Source organism: Gallinula chloropus, assembly GCF_964237585.1.
Source record: "Gallinula chloropus genome assembly, chromosome: 15".
Classification (NCBI taxonomy): Eukaryota; Metazoa; Chordata; class Aves; order Gruiformes; family Rallidae; genus Gallinula; species Gallinula chloropus.
The window spans coordinates 17,098,995-17,126,175 of record NC_140100.1 but is presented as its reverse complement, the minus strand read 5'-3'; the positions used below and the strand labels follow the sequence as shown (position 1 = coordinate 17,126,175).

The 27,181-nt window shown below is 54.4% G+C and overlaps 1 protein-coding gene across 1 annotated transcript; it reads left to right on the top strand.

Annotated features, from left to right (window-relative positions):
• Positions 1-296: 296 nt before the first annotated feature.
• Positions 297-27,077, top strand: TEDC2 (tubulin epsilon and delta complex 2; the record flags this gene model as incomplete). Its single annotated transcript, XM_084271240.1, has 11 exons — positions 297-516; positions 17,676-18,030; positions 18,183-18,281; positions 18,486-18,727; positions 18,989-19,664; positions 20,974-21,027; positions 23,257-23,341; positions 23,705-23,813; positions 24,033-24,134; positions 24,551-24,762; positions 26,886-27,077. 11 exons carry the CDS (start codon positions 297-299, stop codon positions 27,030-27,032), a joined length of 2,301 nt encoding a protein of 766 aa, XP_084127366.1. The 3' UTR covers positions 27,033-27,077.
• Positions 27,078-27,181: the final 104 nt, after the last annotated feature.

The window sequence follows — 27,181 nt, the reverse complement described above, 5'->3', positions numbered from 1 at the left end:
CCTGAGAGTTCATCGCTCACACCTCCTGCACCCCCAGGGAGGACACCAGAGGGCACTTGTGGGTTACATGCTTCCCAGCACAGAGCCTGCTCAAATCCTGCCAGAGAACTGCTTTGTCCTCCCAGTCTCCTTGGAGATACCAGAGGGGCCTGTTCCCTGCCTGCACCCACCAGGCAGCTACCCAGTGCCCACCCCCTGCCCACCCCCCAGCCCTGGGGACCATCCTCAGTCCTGGAGCTGCAGGTCCTGGGGGGCAGCTGGTGCAGAGCTCAGTGATGTGTTTGCAGAGGAACATCATGGTACAGATCCTCCTGGAAGCTCTGCACAAGCACCTGGAGGCCAGGGAGGTGACTCAAGGTGCCCAGTGTGGCTTCACCAAGGGAAAGTCCTGCCTGACCAACCTAGTGGCCTTTGACAATGGAGCTCCTGAATCCATGGACAAGGGAAGAGCTACAGATGTCATCAGCCTGGACTTCTGCAAGGCCTTTGATATGGTTCCCCACAACATCCTTCTCAGTAAATAGGATTTGATGAGTGGACGGTTTGGTAAGTGTGGCACTGGCTGAATGGCTGCACCCAGACAGTGGTGGTCAACAGCTCTGTATCCTGATGAAGACTGGTGAGAAGTGGTGTCCCTCAGGACACCAGTACTGTTTAGTATCTCCACCAGTGGCAGACAGTGGGATCGAGCACACCCTCAGCACGTTTGCTGATGACACCAAGCTGTGTGGTGTGTGGCTGACAGGCTGGACAGAAGGGATGATCCAGAGGGACCTGGGCAGGCTGATGAGATGGGCCCATGTGAACTTCACAAGGTTCAACAGGGCCCAGGGCAAAGTCCTGCCCATGGGTCTGAGCAACCCCAGTATCAGTTCAGGCTGGGGGATGAAGGGATTGAGAACAACCCCCGATGAGAAGGATTATGGGGTACTGGTGGATGAAAAGCTGAACATGACCCAGCAACACACTAATTTAACCTAGTTGAAGGTGTGCCCGCTCACATTGGGGGGTTGGATGAGATGAGCATTAAAGGTCCCTTCCAACCCAAGCCACTGGTCTGTGGTTCCAACAGTGCCACCAGGATACACCCAGGATGATGCACAAGACAGACACACTCCAGTGACAGGGACTCCTGCACAGCTGTGCTGTAGGACAGAGGTGGAAGATCTCCCATTGTTTTCCTCTCACACTGCATGCAGCTCACGTTTGTTCCTTCAGCACACTTTTCCAGTCCCCAAACTTGCCAGCTCCTCCTCTTCCCCACCACCAGCCACATGCTTGAACACAGACACGCTGCCAGAGCTGAAGAGATATTTTTAAACACCCAAAACCAACTAAGCACAGACCTGCCAGGAAAAGATTGCCCACTACCCCCCTTCCCCACCCACCTCAGAGCCCATCAAACTCCAAAGCAAAGAATATGGTACAGGATATCAGTGTAGAAAATACCCCCCAAAGGAGGGGAAGTAAAAGCAGCTCCTCTGTCCAGCCTCCTAGGAGGCCCAGGATGGGCCAACGTCCAATTGCTGAGATGAAAGGCACTGAAACCCTAAAGGAATGCCCCATGCTCACACACACACCCTTCTGCTGCACCCTGAGCCCCCCAACTCAGCCCGCCCCAGGGGATTTCCAGTCAGTCCAGCGCCAACCCTCCCTTTCCCCAGCATGTTCCCTGTCTCCCTAACGAACTGATGAAGAGCTACATGTCTACCTGCCCAGAGCAGCCCCTGTTGTCACACCCTGTCCCTGACCACCACTGAGATGCCCTCCACCCCTTCCTGGCCAGGATGTTCCATCGGCACCATATACCCCACGCGCTTTCAAGAGCCTGCCAAGCCACCAGTGCAAACAGGGGTTTCACTTGGGGCAGAGGGAGGGAAGGGTAGTTGGGGTACAGCAACCTCACCACCCAACAAGGACACAGCACAGCAGCACAACACAGAAAGCAGGAGACAAAGGCAGGCAGGTGCACATGCATACAGTCACCACGCAGATGTCCGAGGTGTGCCACCAACACCCGGAACGAGCCCTAGACAGGGACACTGGTACTGAGACACGGGACCTGTCAGAGACACCCTGTGGCAACGAGCCACCCTGGAGCCTCAGGACAGGACAGAGGTGATGCCTTGGGAGCTCCTGGCTTGTTCCCAGCCCCCTCCCCAGCCCCAGGAGAGATAAAGGAAACACAAAACACCAAGGACTGCACCTCTCCCACCCCGCAGCTCCCCAGGCACACACGGAGGCACCAGGCCAGACAGGCCACTGCCACCCCATACCTGCACTCAGTGACACTACAGCAACAGCTCCCGCTCTGCCAGCCCCACCACCTAGAGCACAGCTCCATCCTGGGCTTCCTCAGGCTGAAGTACTCCATCAGCTTCCCAAACGAAGCCATGGCCCCTGCGGTGTCCAAGCACACACCCACCTGCAGCCCTGGGCACCAGTCCCACCGCACGCTCACGCATGCTACACCCCGGCTGTGCTCCCGACTCCGCACGCTCTGGCAGCCGGCGGGAGCGGGAGGAGAGCACTGCGAGGCAGAGCAAGAGACAGCACAAGACAGGGGGAGTTTAGCCAGGAATTACTTGTTGGACAGTCCATGGTGTGCTCCACGGTGACCCCTCAGATGGTGAGGGTAGAAAGCCCTGCCTCCCCGAGGCAGCTGCAGGCTCCCAACTCTAGGAGAGGGGCTGGTGTCTGTATGCTTAGTTATTGTGGTGCTGCTGCTGAATTAAGGAGGAGGGAGGGAAAACGATAAATATAATAATGCCCACTGGAAAGGATGCCTCAGTAGCAGTGGTACCGGTCTGGAGCCCCCACAGCAAGTGGCCACCGGGCAGGCCTCTGGGGAGATGGCCCAGGGCAGCTGCAGTGCCCATCATCCAGATGAGAGGATGCTGTCCTGATCAGCAAGTGATGAAAAACCCCAAGAAATCGGCTGTTCAGATGAATTTCCAAAGGGTCTGTTCTCACAGCATAGAGAGACCAGCACAGCAGGTGGCGAGGAGCTCCCCTTGCTCTTCTTGCGGCTCTTCAGAGTTCACCAGTTGTCCTCCCTCCCCGCCTTCCACGGCGGAGGACACCCCTCAGCCTCCGGCAGCACCTACCTAACATGATCCTCCAGCCTGTCGCCGAACACCTGAGCCCGGGGAGGAGAAGGACAGACATCTAAAGCGAGCGAGCCCGATGCAGGCAGGGGTCACCCGCGGGCTCGGCTCCCCAGGCTGCGGCAGGCAGCACCTGAAGGGATGCTGCGAACCCGAAGGGAAATCCTACTGCAACCTCCCTGGTCAGGAGCACTTCTCTCTGCATCCTCGGTGCCTGACGCCAGCTGGGAGGAGAAAAAAGCAAGGGCTTCAGAGAAAAAAGAGAGAAAAAAACCCTCTCGTTCCAGCCCCGCGGAGCCAGATTAAGTCAGTGAAGGTGTCCAGGGGAAGGGGTGTCTGATGGCAACTCCCAGCTGTGCCAAGAGACCCTCGGGGAAGCAGCAAAGAAAAGCAGCATCAGCTCAACCGGCAGAGCAGCAGGCAGCCTCCACGTCCTCTCCATCCCTCTGTTGTGGGTGCCATGTTAAAATAAACAAACACAAATCCCTTTCCTTGCTCGGAGCCACCCTCTGCAAGCAAAGCATCCTGCTAGCAACGGGGGATGAGCATCGGCTGCAGAGAGGCTGCTGCGTGTCTCGCCGAGCCCCTCGCTTCCCTCCTCCCTTGCTTTCCCCCCCCCCCCCCCCCCTTTTCCTCTGGGCTCTGGCTCAGCTTCCCGCTCCAAATTCAATGCCCGAAGCAGCCAGGTACGTTCCACAGAGCACCAGCCCCACAGCCCCGGTCACTGGTGCAGCCACCAGCCCCTGCCAGCTGAGCGGGACTGTCCCAGGGACCGTCACCGTCCCTGCCCGCAGCTCTCGGGGGGGATTTCAATCTGTTTGAACCGTCCGGGTGCTGAGATTCATCCCAGTAAAACAGCGAACCAGCACGAACCTGTGCACAAAGTGGGGGGCTGAGGGGAGGGGGGGAACCCCATGACCATGGGGGGCTCTGCCAGCCCCTCCACTGGGCAGGCACGCGGTGCCTCTCCACCTTCTCCCTCCCATTCACACACCAGGAGAGCTCGGGCTCGCTTCCCTCGTACAGCCAGGGAAAATACAGCCCTCTACCCACTGCTCTACACAGCAGCCCCCTTCATCTCCCACCTTCTCCCTCCGATGGGCTCCACCGCTGCTGGGGAGGGGTCTAGGGCACTTCCCAAAAATCGCTTTGCTGGCAGAGGGGGCTGAGGCAGAGCATCCCCCGCTGGCTCTGTCACCCCTCACATCGGCTCCCTGTTACCAGTCACAGTGAAACACAACTACTGCTCAGAGCCAGCCAAAAGCAGGCACTGCAACACCCAAGGTGCAGGCTGGGCACAGGCAAGACACCTGCACTCCTGCCTGCTCTCCCCATCCTCTCCAGAGGCACTCCCAGGCTCAAGCCCTCCTCTGCCCCCAGCCCCACACCTCCAGCCTCCAGGTCGAGGGGGATGCTCAAAGATGCAGCAGTAGAGCTGCTACACTTACCAAAAAACACAGTCCAGCCTGAAGTCACCCCCTAGGAAACTTGCCAAGTGTCACCACAACCCTTCTGGTGAAGCCACAGGGTGCAGAGCACAGAGCCCTCCTGGGAGCAGCCACCACAGCAGCACCGAGCACACCCATGGGCTGTCATCACTCCCCAGGCACTGGCAGTATTTGATAACAGCACATTGTGACAGCTCAGGTGGCCAGCACCTAGATGTGCAGCACCAAGCTCCAGCCCTCACACTGCACCACCCACCCAACACTTGTACTCAGCTCCTCAAACCTACAGCAACTAACGAGCACAACAAGGACAGGCTGTGGGTCTGTGTCCCCAGGTGAGAGCCAGTGAGCCCACCCCTCCTCAGCTGCCCCTTAGCTCAGCCTCCTGGAGCATCACACTGAATCACAACATGATGGGGTTGGCAGGGACCTCTGGAGATCACCCAGCCCAGCCCCTGCCAGAGCAGGATCCCCTCAAGCAGGCTGCACAGGACAGCATCCAGGATCACAGGGTTTGAAGGTCTCCAGAGATGGAGCCTCCCCAGCCTCTCTGGGCAGCCTGGCCCAGGGCTCTGCCACCCTCCCAGGAAAGAAGTTCCTCCTCAGGGTTAGGTGGAACTTCCTCTGGTCCATTCTGTGTCCATCTTGTCCTGTCCCTGGGCACCCCTGAACACAGACTGACCCATCCTCCTGAGCATCAAATAGAAGGGGGTCACACCACAGCCAAAGCCAGTTTTGGGGCTTCTCAAGACAATTAACAGCTGCACATACAAGACTATATTTTGGTTTCACACCATCCCTGTGGCATGAGCCAAGCAAACACCCCTGTGCCACATGGGAATATGAGGCTGCCGTGGCACCACAGGCTGCCCACAGCCCTGGAGAAATGCAGCCAGACTCTTCTGGAGGCCAGCTCCTCAAAGCAGTGCAGCCCTGGGACTACCAGGCTCCTCAGCAGAGCTGTGAAGCCCCATGGAAATGCGACACTGTAATCATAGAATCATAGAACTGTAGGGGTTGGAAGGGACCTCGAGAGATCATCAGGTCCAACCCCCCTGCCAAAGCAGCTCCCTAGGACAGATCACTCAGATAGGTGTCCAGATGGGGCTGGAATCTCTCCAGAGATGGAGACTCCACACCCCCTGGGCAGCCTGTCCCAGGGCTCCCTCACCCTCACTGGGGAAAAGTTCTTCCCCATGTTGCTGTGGAATTTCTTGTGCTCCAACTTGCAGCCATTGCCCCTTGTCCTGTCCCCACAGACACTGAAAAGGAGCTGCCCATTTCCCCCTGCATCCCATCCTTCAGATACTGATAAACATTCATAAGGTCCCCCCTTAGTCTTCTTCTCTCCAGGCTGAACAGCCCCAGCTCACTCAGCCTCTCCTCACAGGGGAGATGCTCCAGGCCCTTCATCATCTCTGTAGCCTCCTCTGGACTCTCTCCAGGAGATCCCTGTCTGTTTGATCCCAGGGAGCCCAGAACTGGACACAACACTCCAGGTGGGGCCTGAGAAGGGCAGAGTAGAGGGGGAGGATCCCCTCCTGTGACCTGCTGGCCACACTCCTCCGGATGCCCCCAGGATCCCATTGGCTCTCTGAGCCAATACAGCTGTAATGAAAAGCAGAGCACACGAGAGGCTCTGTAATTTCAGCCTAACAGGCACTTTGCTTTAATTGACAGATATATTGCATTACATACAAATTTCAGTGCTGGTACCTAGTAGCATAAACCAGTTGCATCAATTTACTAATTTGCCTGGTGCATCGCTGCATTAGGACTCATTTAGCCCTATTACTCTAATTCCAGAAGCAAATCCAGATGTGCTATTCTTGGTGACAGAGCTGAAGAGCAGAAGGAAAGACTTCAAAGATACACTGGTTCTGTAACTTGGGCCCCCTCCTGTGCCCAGAGAAAGGCAGGCTTTAGTGACATTAAAGCCTGAGGATGCACCGTAGCACCCCCTAGCCAAACACAGCCCTGGGTGCTGGGAGCGTGGCTCATGGTGCCTTGTTTCCAGCCTGCCAAAATCTCTCACTTTTTGCTCTGAAGCGCCCAACTCCTCACCCCACAGGGTGAACGCTCTGGTGTGAGGGAGTAATTTGTTAGTTTGGCTCAATATTCACCTTCAATGACGAGCTCGACATGAGCCAGCGGTGTGTGAGCAGCTCAGGTGGGCAACTGTGCCCTGGGCTGCATGAAGAACAGAGTGGCCAGCAGGTCAAGGGAGGGGACTCTGCCCCTCTGCTCTCATGAGACCCCACCAGCAATGCTGCATCCAGCTCTGGGGTTCCCAGTACAGGAAAGACATGGAGCTGCTGGAATGAGTCCAGAGGAGGCCATGAAGATGATCAAGGGGCTGGAGCACCTTCCCTAAGATGACAGGCTGCAGGAGTTGGGCTTGTTCAGCCTGGAGAAGAGAAGGCTGCAGGGTGACCTAATTGCAGTGTGCCAATACTGAAAGGGGTCCTACAGGAAAGGGAAAGAGGGTCTGTTCACAAGGGAGTGCAGGGACAGGACAAGGGGCAATGGCTTCAAGCTGAGAGGTTTAGGTTAGACATTAGGAAGAAATTCTTTACTCTGAGGGTGGTGAGGCCCTGGCACAGGCTGCCCAGAGAGGGGGTGGGTGCCCCATCCCATGGCTGGGTTAGATGGGGCTTTGGGCAACCTGGTCTAGTGAGGATGTCCCTGCCCATAGCAGGGTCTTGGAACTAGATGACCTTTGAGGTCCCTTCCAACCCAAAGCATTCTGAGATTCACAGAGAAGCACCAGGGAAGCAGAGAGGTCACCACTGCTGAGAGCCAGTGCAGTAGCTGCAGCCCCCATGGCTGAGACATGGGCGCTGATCCGGGCACCGCCTGCAGCAGCTCATCAGCATCTGAGCCTTTCCAGAACAGCATGGGACGTGCATGCTCAGGAAATCCCATTTCCTTTTAACCCCCAGATCCATAGGAATTGCAAAGTGATTTCATCCCACTTAAAAAGGTTCCCCCCCCCCCCCCCCCCCCCGCACTAAGCACCGCGCAGTTAAATCATGGCACACCCAGGGACAATTACCTCCCAAAGCAGGGACATCCCTGGTGCTCACCCCTTGATGGCAGCACAAAGACCTGGTGTGGCCTTGCAGGGGAAAGAGAACGGCAGGGAAAAGCAGACAGCAGCACAGCCAGTCGAATGAGCCACGGGGGCTTTTATAAAGTTGCTAAGAGAAAGAAGATTTAAAAAAAAAAAAAAAAAAAGAGTGAGAAAATTGGCTGGTCCCTCCCTAAAAACCAGTTTGTTGAGTTCTTAAGGATCAAAGAAGGTACAAAACATCAACAGTGATGTGATAGGAGGCAGCACAGCAAAAGGAGAAGCAAAGACAGAGTAATGGATGACATTTGGAGCTGGCAGAGTTATCCCACTGTGCTGCTTCTGCTACACTGTGCCAATACAGGGGCACCTCTGCTCTGTCCCCCAGCACTGCTGGAGATCACCCAAAACTCACCTGTTCCTTCACATAAAACCCCAAGCAGGGCAAACAGCATCTGCCATCCTCATCCCCACATCCTCAGCCATCCTGGGAGGGGAGAGCTCGGCACTCACCAGCAGTTCCTTTCCCCTGACAGCCAACCCAGGGAGAACTCTCCACAGAAATCAGAGAACTCGTTAACGTGATCAAGAATGTCATAAAATGGCAAGGAGACTAATTCTTGCAATTACAGCCCAAACTTCATCAGCCTTTAGAAGAAATACTAATCGATACAGAGTGAGCAGTCTCCAGAGCCACAGGACTTGGATGGATGTGGCTGCTGAATCCACAGAGAGCTGCCTGTGCCCATCGCATCCCTGACCAGCAGCAGCCCCCTCCCACACCCAGCTCCCCACAAGCTGTTTCATCCCCAGCATCAGACCCATGGTTGTTGTTTCAAGGGTTTCCTTAGCCAGCACCCAACCTCTAAGGCACCCCTTCTCCTTCCCCCTTCCCTAAAGCTGCCTGGATTCACAGTGGGCTGGTCAGAGCAAGCCCAGAGAAAGGGATGGGAAGGTCATGCCCAATTGCCAACCTGTGGTGTGAAGACATCCCGGCTGTGCAGCTTTCACTGCACGCTGTGCTCCCCCCACTCCTCACCCTGCACACGCCACAGGGACTGCTCATCTTCACCCTGGCCACTTTGCTTGCAGCTCCCTAAATCATTCCTGATGGAGGGATACCACCAAAGCTGAAGCTGGGCTGTGGGGTGATCCCTGCCATGGGCTCACTGGGGTGAGGAGGCAGCATGCAGCAGGTGCCAGTTGGAGGGGGAGCCGGTGATAATGCAGTTAACTGCCAGGCAAGGGAGGTCACCTTCATGTGCACCAGAAGGAGCAGGATGAGTCTCCAGCACTCCAGGGGTCTGCTTTGGTGTGAATCATGGATAAATGCAATGACCTCTCTAGGAAATTACTCACCATCCGAACCAAAGTCCTTCCACTGAACCAGACACACAGCAGCGTGGTCCCCAGCAGCAGACCCAAGCCTGCCCAAGTCGGCAGAAGACCCAGCCCAGCACCCAGAGCTCCACAAGCTGGGGAGTCCAGCCCTAGCACTGCCACCACTGCCCAGGAGGAGACACTGCTCAGAGCCCACAGGCATTTGCACCCTCTCCACTCCCCCCAAAAAATGCACTGCACCCCTCAGGGCCACCCAGGGCCAGGCTCTTGTCCCGGGGTGGCACAGGCATCCTCAGCAGGCACACCCAGGGGTCCCAGAGCAGACACCCACACGCACTAGGGAAGGACACATCTATTTCCAACCTCTCCCTTCTCTCACCTATAATTATCCCACTTCAGCATCAAAACAGACCCTATTAAAACTGCAGCTTCTTTCCCAAACAATAGATCAACGTAATCCTCTTATGACAGCGCTGGCCAGGCCTGTTGCTGCCAACAATTGCAAACTTCCAAGCCTGGAGCCAAATTTTAACTTTTCATGTCAAAACTCTGACCAGCACAATCATCAGGCAGACAGGGACGCTGTAGCCAGCAGGTCACAGGAGGGGATCCTCCCACTCTACTCTGCCCTGCTCAGGCCCCACCTGGAGTGATGTGTCCAGTTCTGGGCTCCCTGGGATCAAACAGACAGGGATCTCCTGGAGAGAGTCCAGAGGAGGCTACGGAGATGATTAAGGGTCTGGAGTATCTCCCCTATGAGGAAAGGCTGAGTAAGTTGGGACTCTTCAGCCTTGAGAAGAGAAGACTAAGGGGGGACCTAATTAAAGTTTATAATTATCTGAAGGAAGGGATGCAGGGGGAAATGGGCAGCCCCTTTTCAGTGTCTGTGGGGATAGGACAAGGGGCAATGGCTGCAAGTTGGAGCACAGGGAGTTCCACAGCAACATGGGGAAGAACTTTTCCCCAGTGAGGGTGAGGGAGCCCTGGGACAGGCTGCCCAGGGAGGTGGTGGAGTCTCCTTCTCTGGAGAGATTCAAGACTCGTCTGGACGCCTATCTGAGTGATGTGTCCTAGGGAGCTGCTTTGGCAGGGGGGCTGGACCTGATGATCTCTCAAGGTCCCTTCCAACCCCTACAGTTCTATGATTCTCCCAAGTCTGAAGATGTCCCAGGCACCCTCACCCCCCTCCTCTCAGGTAGCTGCATCCTGTGGCTGATCTCTGCCTGCTGTGCAGATGTGTCTTTGTTATCTGCCTGCTATTTGCAGAGGAACAGATGGGGAGACTATGCCACACTAAGGTGCACCCCAGGCACTACCGTCAAGTCTTTGATCTACTCTTTCACAGGTCACCATCTCTGTAAATGTATATCAAAGGCAATTGCCAGCACAGTCAACAGCTGCAGTGGTGGTTGAGCATGAAAAATGAGCGAGGCTTCCCTCCCACATCACTCCTGCCTAGCAGAGAGGGCTGCAAGGTCAGGGAGGAAGGAAGAAGAGGTCAGAGAAAGCAAGGGGACACGGCGGGAGGTGACACAGAAGTCAGTTCAGCAGTGGGATGGTGCAGCAGGAGCTGGACCAGCACAGGCCTCTCACTCTCTTGCCCTAGTGCAGCTGGACTCTGCCCAGGCAGCATCAGGCCCAGCAACACACCAGCTGATTTCCAAAAGGCCTTTTCATCACAGTAATTTAAAAAACCCTATCCAAAAGTGAGAGTCAATAACCCTGAAACTTTTAAGAGAGCAGAGCAAGCCAGCATCTTTGAGTGTAGAAAGAAATCAAAGGCAGCAGTGACCTGCCAGAGCAGCAGCCCTGCACCACCACACCTCAATTCCTGCAGAGTTTATTTCACACTGCACAGAGCCCAGCTGATGCCACCCAAGTGCACGCAGCACAGAGAGGACCCTGCCTTCCCCGGCACGCTGCGGAGGTGGCGTTAGAGCCAAGCACACCGAGAAAGCAGAGGTGGGCCAGAGCCCTTTGCCACCCCAGCTGGCCTCCAAAGGCTCTGACTGTGCCAGCTCCAGCTCCTCCAACGGGTAAAGCCTCTGGGGTGGCATTAGGGCTGTGCAAGAGACCAACAGTAAACGCACAGAGCCCGAGCGTGCTCCCTGGACAGGTTGGTGGATTAAGGAGTTAATGTGATGGGTCCCTCTGGAAGGAATTACACAGGCTGTTAGGAAAGATGTGCCTCTCCTCTGATGAAATCCAGTGCAGGAGGATGCACAAGCTAAATAGGCTCTGTAGAGCAGAGGGGAAGCTGCAGTTGCTCATAGAGAAGCCAATGGGTAAAGCAGCAGCTCTGTTAGCAGTAAAGCCAATGTGCAGACACAGCCTGGCCTGTGGAGAGCGAGACAGCCCCTGCTTCCACGGGAAGAGGGAAACCAACTCTCACTGCTTCCTGCTGCCATCCTGGAGCTTGCCAGGCTGCTGGGTGGGGGGCAAACAGCCACAGGACACCAGCACCTCATGGGGACACGCTTTCCAGAAGAGAGGGACACAGCAGGCCCTCCCCAAGGTGGCAGCACCTTGCCTATTTGGGAATGCAAAGTATTAGCTAGTGCCTCTCCTGCAGCGGGAATTATCCCCGGGCCCCTCACCCAGGGCCAGCAGGACTGGAGCAGCACAGGCAGCCAGAGCAAGAGGAACACCATGTGCTAAAGCAGCTGTTGCTTGGGGCTGAGGGGTTGGGTAAAACACAGCTTAATACAGCCTTCTTCAGTGTGTAGCATGTGCCTTTTCCTAAGCCGCAGCGATGTGCCGCAGACAGCGGCCCTACACTAAATTCAGCTCTGACAGTCCCTCCCAGCTTTCAGCAGCTTCAGCACAGCACAGCCTGATCACTGAGACACCAGGCTTGGGCAAACAGGGGAAGAACTCATGTAGCAGAGCTCAGATTGGTACCTGCCGAGCCCTTCTGTACAGCAAAACCACCCCTGCAGCAAGACGCACCTGGAGAGAACGTTCCTGGGGCACCCAAGACCCCAAACGCGCTCAGTGGGTCCTGCAGCACACAGAGAGAGTCCCCAGGTCCCAAGCATAGCCCACAGCACTGGCCACCAAAGGGCACTCCCAGCACTGCCACACTGCTCTCCAGACTCCTGGCTGCACCTGTTTTCCAAGGGGACTCACGGGTCCGGACGCTGTGCCGGGCTCCCCAGCACTGAGATCCAGGAACCTTCACGAACACACAGGGCAGGCAACTGGCACAGCTCAGCACAGCTCTCCCCTGTCCTTCTCCAGCAAGAGTGGACACACACAGGGTAGCACAGCCTGCAGCAAACCTCTTCAGTGGGGTTTGCTTCCCACATGCTGCGTGCACTCTGAAGCTGTGAAGCCAATTCCCCCACCACGGTGCTTTGTGCCCTGTGTGGAAAACCCTGGGAAATGTTGCTTTGGCAAAATGAAAAGGGTTATAGTATTTTCTGTAGAAGAATTTAGGATATATAGAAACTCTTGGTTAACTGAACAAAACTGGACTTTATTGGTGTACACAGCTGTAGCAACAATAGTAACCAGCCACAACCAAAAACAAAACCAAAATAACAAGAGCTCCTAACAGTGCATAGAATTCTATCACACGGCATCGTTCACACATCGCCACAGCATCTGCAACCCTGTGAGGAGAAGCATGGGTCCTCTGCCTAGAAGGAAAGCAAGAACAGAACAGGAAAACCTTGATTCTTTCTAAACCAACTCTCTGAGTTTGAAGAGACCTCTCAGTCCCAGTAACACCCACCTCTCTGGTTGCTCCGGGAGGTGAAACCGCACATGTTGGGTAGGCTGTGACGACCTGAAAGCCTAATGGAAAGGGAACAATACACCACTATAGCCATAGCAAGGACATTGTCCCTACTGCCTGGCTATAGTGCTGGGGAAAGGAAACCTTCCCACTCCTGGAGTTGAAGGACAAGGCTTGGGGGAGGGATTTGGGGTCTCATCCTCACCAACGCCAGCCATTTTCTGCTGCTCCAGTGCTTGTTCAGCTAACTGTGTGCTTTTGGAAATGCACACGCGCAGTTTCCCCCCCCACCTCCCCACAGAAAGTTCTAGAAAAGGAAGCTCATGCATGCATGAATCCAATGAACCCAGTAGTTCTGCCATGATGATGGTGCATGACAAAAAGAAATGGATTTCAAGGCCATAATTGGCAGAGAAGACTCCAGCCAGTTTTGACCAGGCCTGGACACCCACCTAAAGCTTAATTTGCTAAGTAATGGGTGACAGGGTGGGAAAACTGTGGACTTATGTCTCAACATTGCTGATATATTGCATTTAGATGCTTGTAAAGGGTTAAGGAAGACTAACAGGATGAAGTGCCATAGCGTGACCTCCCATAAACGATGCCTCACTTGAACGACTCTGCCTCACTGATAAAGAAGAAACATCAATTGAGACATAAGTTTGAGTCTGACACCATATTTTGAGTAAATTATGCACTCAAGGACAATGTGCTCTGTGAAAATAAAATGATTTCTTTGATGAGTTGCAGTTCCCCCCCCCCCATCAGTCTAACAAACTCCTTATCCGTCTTGTAATGGGTCACAAATGCAGGCAAAGCATTTCACTGTAACTAGTTCAAGCTGCCCCTTGTCCTTGAAGATATCAAAACCTGATGAAACCAAACTTGTAGTTTGGATCAGAGTCAAGGGGTAACTGAGTCTGCACAAGACAGAAGGTTACTTGTGGTGACGAAGAGGAGCCACCCGACTTCATCCCCACGACCCTCCACGACCACCACCAAACAGCAGTGCGCAGGCACAGCTGGGAGGAGTTGATGGAAATCACTTCTTGGAACTCATTTTAATATGAAGCAGGACAGGTTATGAATATGTACAGGTGTATGAGGTACCCTAATGATTTTTGGATGAGGATATGGTATAAAAGTGCTACAAACTCTGACCAGAGGTGCCGACTTTGTTAGGTCACCCTCTCTTGCAAGAATGTATAATAAATTACTGCTTCACTACCGTGTCTACCTCAAGTCCTTTCTTAGGACCACTGGTGTTTCTAACACCCAGTAAGAAGCCCACGCTGAGCAAGCTCCTGGCAGGACCTGCAGCCGTGGAGAGAGAGGCCCACACCAGAGCAGGTTTGCTGGGGGACTTGTGACCCTGGGGGGGACCAGGCTGGAGCAGTCAGCCCACCACAGAAGCCACCCATCTGCAAGAGAAGTTTCAGCCCATTTACCCAGCAACTGTCCTGCTGCAAGACTCAGCAGAAGGCCAGGCAGCAGAAGCCCATGGCTGAGGTGTAGACAGGAGCGGGACTGGGGCTGCCTGGATCAGGGATGGACCCCTTCCCGCAGCTGCTGTGTCAAATGTTGGCACGCTGTGAGCCCCCAGTGTGAGCAGAGGAGACTTTCCATCCCCGTCAGGGAGTTTCTGCTCCCAATTTGCTAATGGTTTCACCCCACAGCTTAACCCTTGCAGCACTCGCTGCTGCTGGAAGGGGCTGTTACAATCCCACCTCCGGGTGTGCTGACCCTCCTAATTTTGTAGTGGCAGCAGCACTGTCTAGAGAGTGGTTGCCTTGGTCTTGACTCAGTGGCAAGAGACAGGCCATAGCATTGCAAATAGTCATCCACCCCTCCCAGTGAGGAGAGATTCAGGCCTGCTTTAAAGCTTTCTCAACTGTTAATAGGAATCTTATTGCCTGCAAAAGCCGGGGGTTCTGGGTGAGGGTCACATGCCCCATTCATTTCAAGTACAAAGGGGTTCTTGGGTTTGGGGTTTTTCCTTTTTTATCACTTCTAAACTACTCAGCCTTGATGCAAAAGCTGCTGGCATCAGTAGCAGCATTCCAGCAGGCTGCAGGCTGTGGGTGACTTTCCTGGATGGCAGCGGTCTGATCCCCTTCTCGGCATCCAGGTGCCAAAAGAGAGCTGGAACTCTCATTGCCCAGGCTGTGTTCCTCCAGAGCACCAGGAGATGCTGGCAGCCACAGTGGCACTCAGCCCTCTGCTGAGGTAAAGCAAAACTGCATCTCCTTGCCGCGGCCATCCCCATCCCACTGCCAACCAGCAACAGGCTGCAGCCCTCTCAGATGCCCCAAAAGTCTGCTTGGACTTTTAAGCCTTACCAGGAGAAAACCTTGGTGACAGTTCTGCCAAAAGGAGAGAAACACCAGAAAGCCTCATGCACTTGGAGTTGAAATGAAGCAATCTATTCAGCCCAAATCATCTTAAAACACCACTTGTTTGCTTCAAAGTGCAAAGTATAGCAAATCCTGATATTCCAAGTCAAGCACCTATTTGTCCAACAAGAAAATCCAGTGGGAACCTTACAGAAGGAAAAGGTGTCCACTTAAAGAAGCAGCTGTCTGAAAGCGAGCCCTTCTTGTGCCACTGCTGCACTCCCTGGGGGCCTCACAACCTTACAGCTGTTGGCTCTGCTGAATAAACTCTTTTCTGAGAGTTTGATCTTCTCCTTAGCCCTGCTGAGCCCACTTAGCCAGGGAAGAGCCTGCTGGACCGTGTCTTGGCTCACAACTCAAAGCAGACTTGTTAACAGTGTTTTGACAGCAAACTCACACATCTTTGTGAGGTTTGAACCAGGAAGGAGACAGCCTAATTTTCAGATTCTGTTGCAAAGTCTGGAGAAAGAAAAGTCATCCTCCTCACATGCCAACTGTGCAATTTACACCTGGAAGTATGTTGTGAGGGTGACTATGGAAGCCCACAACGCTCCATGTAATCAGTCCCACCATTATATTGGCAAGTCTGTGATGTTTTTTAAGGGGTTTTAAAGTCCTGCCTCCACAAATCACAGGAGATTCTCATCGTTTTCTCTCTAGAAGAGTCTGTGCTTGTGTGGCCACAGAGCAACCACCAATATCTCAACCCGATGATTCAGCCCTCAGGGGCAAAGGACCATTTCTTTCCTACTTTCTAAATTCGAGTTAGTTTTTATCCTGCTACACAAGGGGTAGGACTGGATTCCTGCTCCTCAGCTGCCTGGAACAGGCAGTGCCAAGTGCCAGCCATGGGGACTTTCGGAGAAGCGCGCTCCTCAGCACGGCCCTCCGCAGCAACAGCTGCACTCCTGCTCCCTCCCAGCAGCACCCAGAGATGGCCTCATCAACTTGGTGGCTTCCACAGATGCAGAACAAGGCAGGTTCTTCCTCAAAACCCCCCAAATTTGCCTCTTTGCTGACGCAAACCAGAGCAGCCATTTGAGGGGTGGTATATTTGCTGGGGCCTGTAGGCCCTTCTGCTCTCCTTGCCCTGGCCCAGCACTCCTGGGGATCCCCAGGAGAACCCAGCCCATGGGCAGGACATGGAGCAGGCTGAAGCTGGGTTCTACTGGAGAAGTGGGGGCTGCAGGGGTGGCTGCTGCAAAAAGCAGCCAGAAGCTCTCTGCAGGCCCCAGAGAGCAAACACCAGCCGGATCAAGGCTGGAGTTGTTGCTGACCAAGGCTGAACCCATCAGTGATGGTCACAGCGCCTCTGGGAATCACATTCAGGAGAAAAAATGTGATTTAGGAGAAAAAAAACACAGGCAGGGGCATTTTGCCCCCAGGGAAGGGAGTGAGAAGATGTAAGAAACTGTGCAGACACCAAGGCCAGTGAATAAAGGGGGGGGGGGGGGTTGGAGGGGTGGGGAATGAGGTGTTCCAGGTGCCAGAGAGATTCCCCTGCAGTCTCTGGAGAAGAACATGGTGAAGCAGGCTGTCCCCCTGCAGCCCATGGATGATGACGGGGAGCAGAGACCATCTACAGCCTGTGGAGGACCCCACACCAGAACAGATGGAGATGCCTGAAGGATGCTATGACCCTGTGGGAAGCCCGCATTGGAGCAAGGTCCTGGCAGTGAAACCTGCAGCCCATGGAAAGACCAACCCACACCACAGCAGGTTTGCTGGGGAAATTGTGACTCTCTGGGGGATCAGGCTGGAGCAGTCTGGGCCTGAAGGTCGGCACCCCACGGAAAGGACCCACGCTGAGGCAGTTGGTGAGGAGCTGAAGCCCCCACAGAAAGGACTCACATTAGAGAAGTTCAGGGAGGGCTGTCTGCCACGGGTGGGACCCCATGGTGCAGCAGGGGAAGGGGATGAGGAATACCCACCCCCCAGCTAAGAAGGAAAACAACTCTTTAGGAACTGACCCAACCCCCCAGTCCCCACGCCATGTTGGGGGGCAGAAGGGAGCGAAATCCTGACTGAAGTGCAGTCTGCTGAGAAGGGAGGGGTGGGGGGAGCTGCTTTAAGATCTGGTCCCACTTCTCATCCCCCAAATCTGGTGTCAGTGGGGGTGCAGGGCAGTGTCATCAGTTAAGAGAGTTTCTTTTCCTTTGTTCTGTGTTGAGTCTGTTCTGCCCGTGACACTGACTGTGGGGTGATCTCTCCCTGGCCTTATCTCTACTCCTGAACATCGCAATCTGTATTTTCTCCAGCCAGAGCCAAACCACCACCATGGCCATACCCCCCAGCGAACAGAGACATAGAGCTCAGCAGGGAGGGCTCCAGCAGCCAGAGCAAGGTCCCCACGGCCCTGCCATTGTATCTTCTCTCCTCTGCCCAGCTGAGGAGTTACAGCTTTGGTGGGCACCGGGCCTCCAGCCAGGGTGAAACCAGCACACGGCCGAGCTTTCATCCCCAGCCTCCGTGGGCCGGGGGCCGCGGGGGGTCCCAGCCCCCAGGGCGGTGGGTCGGTGGGCTGCGCTCGGGTGGCTCCACGGCAGGGGCCGGCCCTGTTGGCGCTCTGATCCTCAGGCGAGAGCGGATACAAGAAGCTGCTGGGACGCGGCCGCTCTGCGAGCGCCTCGTTAGCCCCCCCCCCCCTCCTCCTCCCGAGGCCGCCCAGCTCCCCTCAGGCGCCGCCGCGGAGGAGCGGGAAGCGCCGAACCCATCCGAGGGATAAAACCGGCTTCCCCGGGCCAAGGGGGACGGCAGAATCCCCAGCACCTGGCCTGCCGCCCCGGGCGGGCAGAGGGATCTGCAAAGCCCGCGCCTGGGAGCGGGACGGGCTGGGGCTGGGGCGGGCTCTCCGCGCCGTTCCCGCCCTTCTCCTCAGAGCCCTCCCCGCCGTTCCTGACAGGGCGATACGGAGCCCGGTTGCCGCCTTTCGGTTTGGCGCCTTTCGGACAGATCCGTGCCGGACCGACTCGCCCCATGCTGCCTGCGGGCTGCGGCCGGCGGTGAGAGCGGGCGGGGGAGGGAAGGAGGGAGGGAGAGGGGCGATGGGGCCGGGCGGGCGGCTGACGGCGCCGGGCCTTGCAGGTTGGCGGCGGCGCTGTCGGCGGCGCTGAGCGAAGGCGCGGAGCGGCGGCGGGAGCTGGAGCGGCGGGCGGCGCGGAGCCGGGGCCTCCTGAGGCGCTGGTGAGTGCGGCCCCGGCCACCGCCCCGAGCCTGGGCCAGGAGGGAGCCGCTGCAGCCCGGGCACCCTCCGCAGTCGGTGTCCCCGGTGCCGGCAGAGCGGGCGCCCGTGTCCCGCAGCCGTGTGGGAGCCCCGGGGGCCGGGAGGGCAGCGGAGCCCCTCGCTGCACGGCCCCGCTGGCTTTCCGCGCTGTTTCTTCCCCACAGGGAGCGTGAGGAAGACGAGCAGCCGCCGCCGGAGGCCGGCTCCAGCCCTGGGCACGGTGAGCGCTTCCCTGTCTCCCCGTGGCGCCCGGGCGGGCTGGAGCCGGTGCTGGTGTCAGAAGCCCTTCCCTCGCCCCGCACCGACCTACGGTCGCCCCTCGGCCTTTTTCCTCACGCTTTCCTCCTCGGTGTTAGCTCGGAGCTGTTACCGGTAGCGGGGGGCAGGCCTGACCCAGGGAGGTGTGGTGATTGCGGGTGGCTGCTTGGTGAATGAGGGGTTGGCTCCAGAGAGACGTCTCCTCCTGTGGCTTGTGTCCATTCTGGGTGCTGGGGGCTTTTGGCAGGTTTGCCTGTGTCCTGTGTGTAGCTTCTGTGGGGCTGTGGCCAGAATGTGACGTTCATCAGGTTCAGTTTCCTCCAGTAACACCTGGAAGAGTGAGTCAGCATAGAGGCAAATGGGGAAGGTCCAGTTTTGGATCTTGTAACAAGTTTTTTTCCTGTTGCAGAGAACAGGCCCTCTGCTGAGGAGCTGGAGGAACTGGAGCTGCTGAACAGGGCCTTAGAGAAGGCACTGAAAGTCAGGAAGAGCATCTTGAAAACTCCACTAGAGGAACAGGGAGGTACGGCAGAGAAATCTGCAGGCAAGGGACCTGCTCACAAGAATGCCCAAGAGCAGCAAGTCCCTGCAGCTGCTGAGGATGTGCCTGAGAGCACGAAGGTGAGAGCTGTAAGAAAAAAGCCTGCCCCTTTGAAGAAGCCCTCTCTGTACCAGCTAAGAGCTCCTTATAGGACTGAACCAGATGTGAAAAAACTGCAGAGGAAAGCCCTGGCCAGATGTGTCTCTCAAGGTCCCAGGACAGCTGGGAAGAGCTTCACAAAAGGGGTGGCTTGCAAACAAGGAAGGAGTCATAGGGCAGTGACCAGTGCCAGTGAGCTCTGTGTTGCAGCTGAACCCCAAAAGACACCTGACTTCTCCAGATCTGCTCTGAATGAGCAGAAAAGCTCCTCCACAGAGGATTCAGCTGCAGAAAAGGGTTCTGTAGCTGCTGGCAAGCAGTTATTTGAGGAAGGTGTGAAAAGTTGTGGTTTCCTGGGAGAGTCCAGCAAGAAGGAGTATTCTGCAGCTGGAGGTGCAGTGGGAAGCAGCACATCACCTCCAACAGCCACCTTGCAGGAAAAGGGGTAAGTGCTGAGATGGGCACCTCTGTCTTGTTCTGCTTGATGTTTAGACTAGCTCATTTGCCAAGCCTGATCTCTGCTGCTGCTTTGTAGGACCCAGCCTGGTTTCACTGCTCCTCAGATCATCAAAAGGAGGGATCCTTCACAGTTTAAAAGCCTTTGTGGTGATTGAGTAAATGCATTCATTTGAAGAGCTTACTCTTGGGTGGCTGGGACTTTCAAGTTCTTTTAATTAGGACTTTGGAATACTTCATAGCATCCTGTGACTGTTTTGGAGAGCTTTCTTGAGCCTTGTTTAAACTTTCTCTGACTACTTTTTTTCTTTACACAATAAGGCCTCAATCCTCTCTCTCTTCTCTCATAGTGATTTAAATTTTTTTTTCCTTATACAATCATAATGTATAAAGCAGGAATTATCATTTCAAGTGTTTGATGTAGGAAGAATTATGAAGTGGATGTTACTGAGATTCTCTGTAGAAAAGTGGCAACATAGTATTTTGAAGATTTGCTTTACATCCAGGCCAGTCTGTCTTGTTTAAACAACTTCTGTACCCTTTTCTGTGTGCTCTTTGCTTTAAAGAAACAATGAAGTTCAGATATGACACATGCCTGTCCCTGGAAGACTTTGAGAAGTCGTTCTCAGCTGCCACAACCCAGCTCTTGTTTGTTCACGTGGTGTTGGCACAGACAGAGGAGGCTGAGTGAGAGCTGCTGGGGGAAGAGGAATCTGGATTCAAACACTTACCCCAGCTGTGGTCTTGCCTTCACAGTCTGCCTGTGACTGTAGCTGTAACTGCCAACCCATGTGTTTTTGCAGTAACAAGCCAGGGATTATTCTGCCCCAGGGTTAAGATGCACATTCCCAACAGAAGCCAAAATGCCCCTTTCCCATTTCTGAGGGTGTTGTGGTGCTGAGCAAAGCTCCTTGTCATGCTCAGGTATGGCAGTGGGCAGGGGCAGCTGCTTTTGCTCATGTCTGTGTTGATCAGCTTCCCTCATGTTGTTTCCATGTCTGCACTCTGCCTTGTCGGGCTTTGCTCCCAGCTTCTCACCTTGGATCAACCTCTGATGGCTGGTAGGATGCAGGAGCTCCCCCAGGTCAGCTCAATCACTTGTGGAAAAGAAGCAGCAGACCTTGGGCCTTCCTTGAGGGCAGGTCAAAGCCAGTGATGGATTCAATCTTCAGGGTTGCTGACATCTTCCACTACAGATAAATTAACTTCTAATTTAGACAAAATGACATTTTCACTGCTTGGAGACAAGGCTTTGTTGCTCTCCAGCAGTTGGGATTGATGCTTCTCTTGTCTTGCAGATGCCAGCTGAAGCTGCCCCTTCCCTACAGGAAAGCCTATTCCAGGAACTCCAGGTAAGCCCAGCCTGATCAGTCCAGTCCAGAGCAACCCTCTGCTGGGGGCTGTGTGGAGAGATTGCATGGGGTAGACCTGGCTGGTTTGTGGGTCACAGGGGGACACTGACCCCATGGATGAACTCTGAGCAGGAGGAGTGGTACCATACAGCCCTCTGCAGGGATAGTTTTGATGATACATGTTTTCATGTTATCCTAGCTGCTAGTGTTACTTTTGTTTCCAGAGTGCTAAATCCCTGTTAATCCCTGAGTGATAAGACATCCAGGAATGCTTTAAATCATGGGCTTAACAGTGCTGCAAAAGTCTCTGCTGATACCATCTCCTTGCTGAAAGCAGCAACCCCTGTGGGTTCTGTAGACTCTCTGCAATGGAAGAGTCTCCCAGCCAGTTGCTGGATCCAAACTGCTCTGCTGGGGCTCCTCCTGCTCTGCTGGGGCACCTCCATAGGCTGGAAGCCCTGGGGCTGTGTTTTGTTCAGGGCTGATTCCTGCTGATGAACTCTTTAACTAGAGCCAGTTACAATGTTACTGTGCTGATGGTGCAGGGGCTGGGGTGTCTGGTGCTCCAGTCAGCTCCCCAGTACCCTGGAAGGATTTCCCACTGTTTCCCTTGGAGAAATCTTTCTATAACTCAGCAGACATCATGCTGGTGTTTGTCCAGATGTTACATTTAAACCCCATCAGCCATCTAGCTCCTTGTGCTACCCTCCAGAATTCCTTTCCTCTTGGGAACTGGCTCTTACCAGACACCAAATTTGTTAGTTGCCCTTCAGGGAGTTGTAAGACTTTATTCCCTTAATTTTCCCTGGTAAACTGAGCCTCTCAGCACCCTGATCACTCCAGTGTCACTTTATACCCTTCGCTGTTACTTTCAACCCAGAGACAGATGGAAAATTATCTTTGCTGTAAAGATCCCATGTGGAGGGGGGAGCATCTTGCCTGGTAACTTCTTTTCTGCTCCATTAACCTCGCTGTTTCTTTGTGTAATGTGATTCTGGAAACTGTGGCTTCTGTGGGGATTCAGAAGCTCCGTTTGGGTGGAGGGGGGAGGCGCCTGCACGCTGGGGTTCCAGTCATGCACTACAGAGCTGTTTGCAGGTCCCTCCTGCTGGCTCTCGCTGTGGCCGGTTTGGGGAGGCTGGCTGAGAGGTGCTGGCTCTCTAACGCCATCCTTCGTGTGAGGGTGTCACAGGCACTGTGTGTCAGTGGGGATGGGGAGCTTTAGAGGAAATATGCCCCTCTGGCAACACCATTAGTCATAGGATGGTTTGTGCTGGAAGGGACCTTAAAGATCATCCAGTCCCAACCCCCTGCCATGGGCAGGGACACCTCTCACCAGCCCAGGCTGCTCAGGGCCCCATCCAACCCGGCCTTGAACAGCTCCAGGGAGGGGGCAGCCACCCTGTGCCAGGGCCTCACCACCCTCAGAGTGAAGAATTTCTTCTCAATATTCAATCTAAATCTACCCCCTTCCAGTTTAAAACTGTTCCCCTTCATCCTATCACTACATGCCCTTCTGAAAACTCCCTCCCCAGCTTCCTTGAAGACTGCTATAAGGTCTTCCCTGAGCTTTCTCTTCTCCAGACTGAACATCCCCAACACTCTGAATGTTATTGGTGTAACACTCTCTTAAAAACTGGACTCTGATATAAGGTCTTGACCAGCTTGCTTATGATGCTGTCCTTAAGCCTCTGGTAAAGTCAAGGAGAGTCTTGACAAGGTTTGTCAAGTGAAGGAATCCCTGGTAAAAGCTAGGGTGAGAATTTGTCCTGTCTGCTCTTCTTTATGTACACATTTACTAACAGAGTAAATGTACAGACATGCAAATTGCTGTTTGCAAATGACCCCTCACAAAAGGAAGGGAAGACAAACACCTCACCATTGTACCTTGATGATGCAGCAGAATTAGGGATGTGCTGCAAGTTCATGTTCTGCTTATAGAAGTGTGTTGCCTCTCCTCTGATGGCTGTAAATCCTCCCCCTCAAAACAAGCTGAGAGGAATAAAATAGACATTTTGTAATGTCTGATGCTTTCTGAAGGGTGTGTCCTCCCTGATCTAATCCTGGTTGTCAAAAATGAGGGACAAATGGCTAGTAAATAGAGAGGGGTGAGTAAAATGCTCCTATTCCAAGTGCTGCTGTGTCATACTGGTGGGTCACAGCTCAGTGCAAGCGTTGTCTGGCACAGCAGAGCAGAGCCTCCACCTCCTGTCCCTTCTGAATTTGCAGGGCATGGGAGAGATGTCGTCTCTGCCAAACAAGTGCAGAAGCAGCAGCTGCAAGGAGCCGTTTCATAGAGAGGATCCAGACAAGTGTATCCTTTCCTGGCTCACCACCCCCTCCCAGGAGCACGAGGTGCAGTGCAGCAGGCACTGGGTGTGATGGCTCTGCAGTGTGCTCCCCTCTGCAGAGAGTTGTGCCTCCAGTAACAGGAGTTCAGGCTGGGTCTCTAGAAGTGGGATTTTATTCAGAGTACAGCCCTTGAGCAGTCATAAGCCTTTTGATCCAAACAAGGCCATGATGCCATCCAGAGCTGTGCTGCCCTCACCTTCCCACTGCAGTGCTGCTTCTCGGGCTGCCTGTCCTCTGCCCCTTACTCCAGCTCCCCTGGCCCAGGGCTGGGGGTGGTGCACAGAGCTGGGGCTGTGAAACCTTCCTTAAGCTGCTGCTCTTTGAGTTTGGGTCACCGACGCCAGCCTTCAGTCCTGCAGAGGTAGAGGAGGAGTTGAAGGTCCTCCAGGATGTCCCCTCCCTTCTGAGCCAGTATGTGGAAGCTGAGACTGCAGGTGAGGAGAAAAGGGGGGTGGAAGGTGGGATAAGGATGATTCCAGTGGCCTCCAGTTGGATGTGTCTGGTGTCCAGCACATGCCAAGCACATGAGGGACAGGAGCTTTCACTGCCTCGAATGAGGGCTGGGGAACTCAAGGCCACCCTAGAAACTGGTATTTGGTGGGGAAGGTTTCAATATGCTCACACCTGCTGGTTTTCCTCTGCTTCTCTTCTAGACCATCCCACTCTGCAAAGAGAATATGAAAGCCTTCTCACCTTGGAGGGTTTGCAAACCATAGTTTCCAAGTGCTTGCAAAAGCTGCAGCTTCTGCAAGCAGGTGAGCCAGTCCTTGTTTGTAGTCAGGTGTGGATGTGGCTGGCTGTGCTTGCTCAGTAGTTTGCCACCTGTGTGCAGAGCACTCTGTTGACTGATATAATTTTTCTCCTTTGTTATCCTGAACATTAATATAGCATGTAAAATTCTCTGGGGGCAAATAAAGCTGTGGTATCTGCTTGCCACTCATCTCTGTTCAGGAGGGGCTTGGGACTTGGAAGTGCTGCAGTCCAGGAGGGCTGGTGAGGGAGCTGCTGAGAGGTAGGGGAGGTTGTGTCACAGCTTCCACTGTCCTGCTTGTGCCAAGTCTGAGTAATACAACATCATTAGTCATTCATTTCTGGGGACAGTAAGTAGATCATGAATTCTGTCAGTACAGATTTAACCTGGATATTCCTGCTAATTCTTCCACCCTGGCAGCTGTGGAGTCCCAGATGAGGCTGCCCCTGGACTCTGCTGGGGACATAGGCAGCTGCTCTGCTGCCTGTGTTCCTCCCCAGGGACAGAGGAGTGACAGTGCTGGCATGCTGGCCGTGCCTCTCCTGTGGTACTCCAGTTCCCAGGAGCTGAGGGACCTGTTCTCCTTGAAGCTGCGAGTGTCAATGCTGCACCAAGAAATTGCCTTACAAAAGGTGAGTCTTTTAAAGTGTTAGTGCTCCTGGAGCAGGGCAAGGAAGGCCAGTTGTGAGGCAACAGCTGGTGTCTGGGGTCCTGGTGAACAGCACAGCAAACATTGCCAGTGGTGTTTGTGTCTGTCTCCTGTCCAAATCGTTTCAGTGCCCTGTTTGCTTTGTAGACAGAGGGACTGACTTTTTTCATTAAGGCCAGAGCAGAGGTGCCCTTAAATGTCTGACCCTCTCCTGCTAAGATTTATTGGTTTTAGCTACTCTTTCAGAGCTTGGCAGAGGATGTTGTTGGTAATACCTGAAGACCTCTTCTCGTGGCTCTTTGCAAGTCTCATTAGGGGCACCCACTCTCATTCTCCTTCCTAGTCTCCAGCTAATGAGCTCCCCTCCTGCTGCTCCTTTCCTTTGAGATCTCAAGCCACGGTGCTGCTAATCCTGACCTGGCTGTTCTGAAAATGCCTTTAAGAACCCAGCAGGAGGCCAGTCCCTCCACCAGCCTGAGCAGAGTGCTGGCTGCACAGGGATCACTTGTTCTTCTCAACCAGCAGCAGCAAAGGGCTGAGATCTGTGAAATCACATCTACTCCTCTGACCTAACCTTTGGTGTTGGAAAAGCCATTTCTTGTAAGCCTGGGAAGAGTTATTTGTGACTGTCTGTGCTCCTCCCTCTGACTGAAGACCAATTGCTGCCTCTCTTCAAATGGGACTTCAGCACTAAAATCCTGAATTAGGGGTTGTGAGGGTTTTGATTTTTATCTGCCCAAAACTAAGTGGTGGCTGTAGCCTGCTGCCTGCTGCTGTGTTGGCTGCCCCCTTTTCCTGTGTGCCTGGGTTGGTGCCTTGTGCTGGGTGAGCTCTGGATGTCTGAAGCAGCTCTGTGCAGAGCGTGCAAGATGCCTGATGTGCTTGGGGAAGGTGATGTGAGTGGATGTGACACAGATAAATACCCCCCTGGGAAAGGATGAGTGTATTTCTGAGTTGAGCCTGTCCATGGCCTTTCCATGGATGAATGGCAAAACCATGGGAAGTCCTGGTGGCTCCCAGCCTGTCTTTGGTGGAGAAGGCCTGTTTTCTCTATTTTAATGCATCTGGAGTGGACCAGGCAGATGGAAGAGATGAGGCTTTCTCTGAGGAGGTGGAGCAGTGTAGTGCTCCTTCATGTCCCAACTTCCCCTGTAGCTTTTGTGTCTGCAGCAATTAGCTGCTAATCTCTGGGAAGGGTTATGTCCCTGCACAGAGGTTTATGGGGAAGGGGAAAGGGAACCCCTGCAGATGCCCCATTCTCTGTTCTGTTTGGGTTTTCCTTTGTTACCACCACTGAAAAGTGCTTGGAGGGAGGTGCCAAGCCATGCAGTTCACTGCCCCCTCTCCTGGGAAGGCAGTATAGCAGGGCACAGGGGTTGTTGATGTGCAGACTGCTCAGACCTTGTCAGCTACTGACAGGTAATAAATCCCAGGTGAAATGTCTGTCTGAGCACTGAGGAGCAGGGCATTGAAGGGCAGCTTTTGGCCTTTGCTTGGAAGTTCACCTGTGCTTGACTTGGCAGTCACAGTCAGGGTCCCAGAGCTTTGTGCTGCTACCCTGTGACAGGCCAGGGGGTGGTTTGGGGGCACGAACTGGGGTCATGAGCTGGGCCCCATAAACCAGAGGGCAGGCAGGGAATGTTGGACAGTTTACCATCCCCTGTAGCTTCTGCTGCTGGGGGGGAGGGTGTGCAGCTCCCTGCTCTTTGGCTGCTTGCCTGTCTGCCTTGGATTAATGTGTCCCAACTGTGAGGTGACAGGAACAGTCATGAGGGAAGGGTTGAAATTACCCTTGGGGTGAGTAAGTGCTTCGCTGTGTGACTGCAGAGCTCCTGAATCAATACCAGCTTCAGCTTCTCACAGGATGCTGAGCTCATCCCAGCACTGGGCCACCTCCATTGCTGTTTATCTTGCTGCTTTAGGAGTGCTGCCTGGCTGCTGGTGAACTCCACGAGCAGAGGGTGAGCAGCTTGGCCGTTGTTAAACATGACCAAAGGAAGTCTCAGCTCCCATGTTATTAGTCACCCTGCTCTGGTTAGATTTCACCTACCTGGCTATGTGGAATCCCAACAGCTCTGGTGACGTGTGTCCTTTGCCCCTGCCCAGGTGAGGATGGCAGAGCTGCTGCCTGTGCTGGAGTCCCGGCTGTACGCGGAGGCGGCTGCCGCTCGGCTGTTCCGGGGGGTGTACGCGCAGCTCTGTGGAGGAGGCAGGCGCTTCCCTGTGCTGGTGAGAGACGAGCTGCTGGACTGATCCAGTGGGACCCTCCTGCTCCCCATTCACGTGCCAGAGACGACTTCAAGCAATAAATATTTTCTATTAACTTTTTCACTCTGCCTGTTTGTCCAACTGGATTTCAGAGGTTTGGGTTTGGTTTTACCTGTTTTCTTTCATGTTGCTTG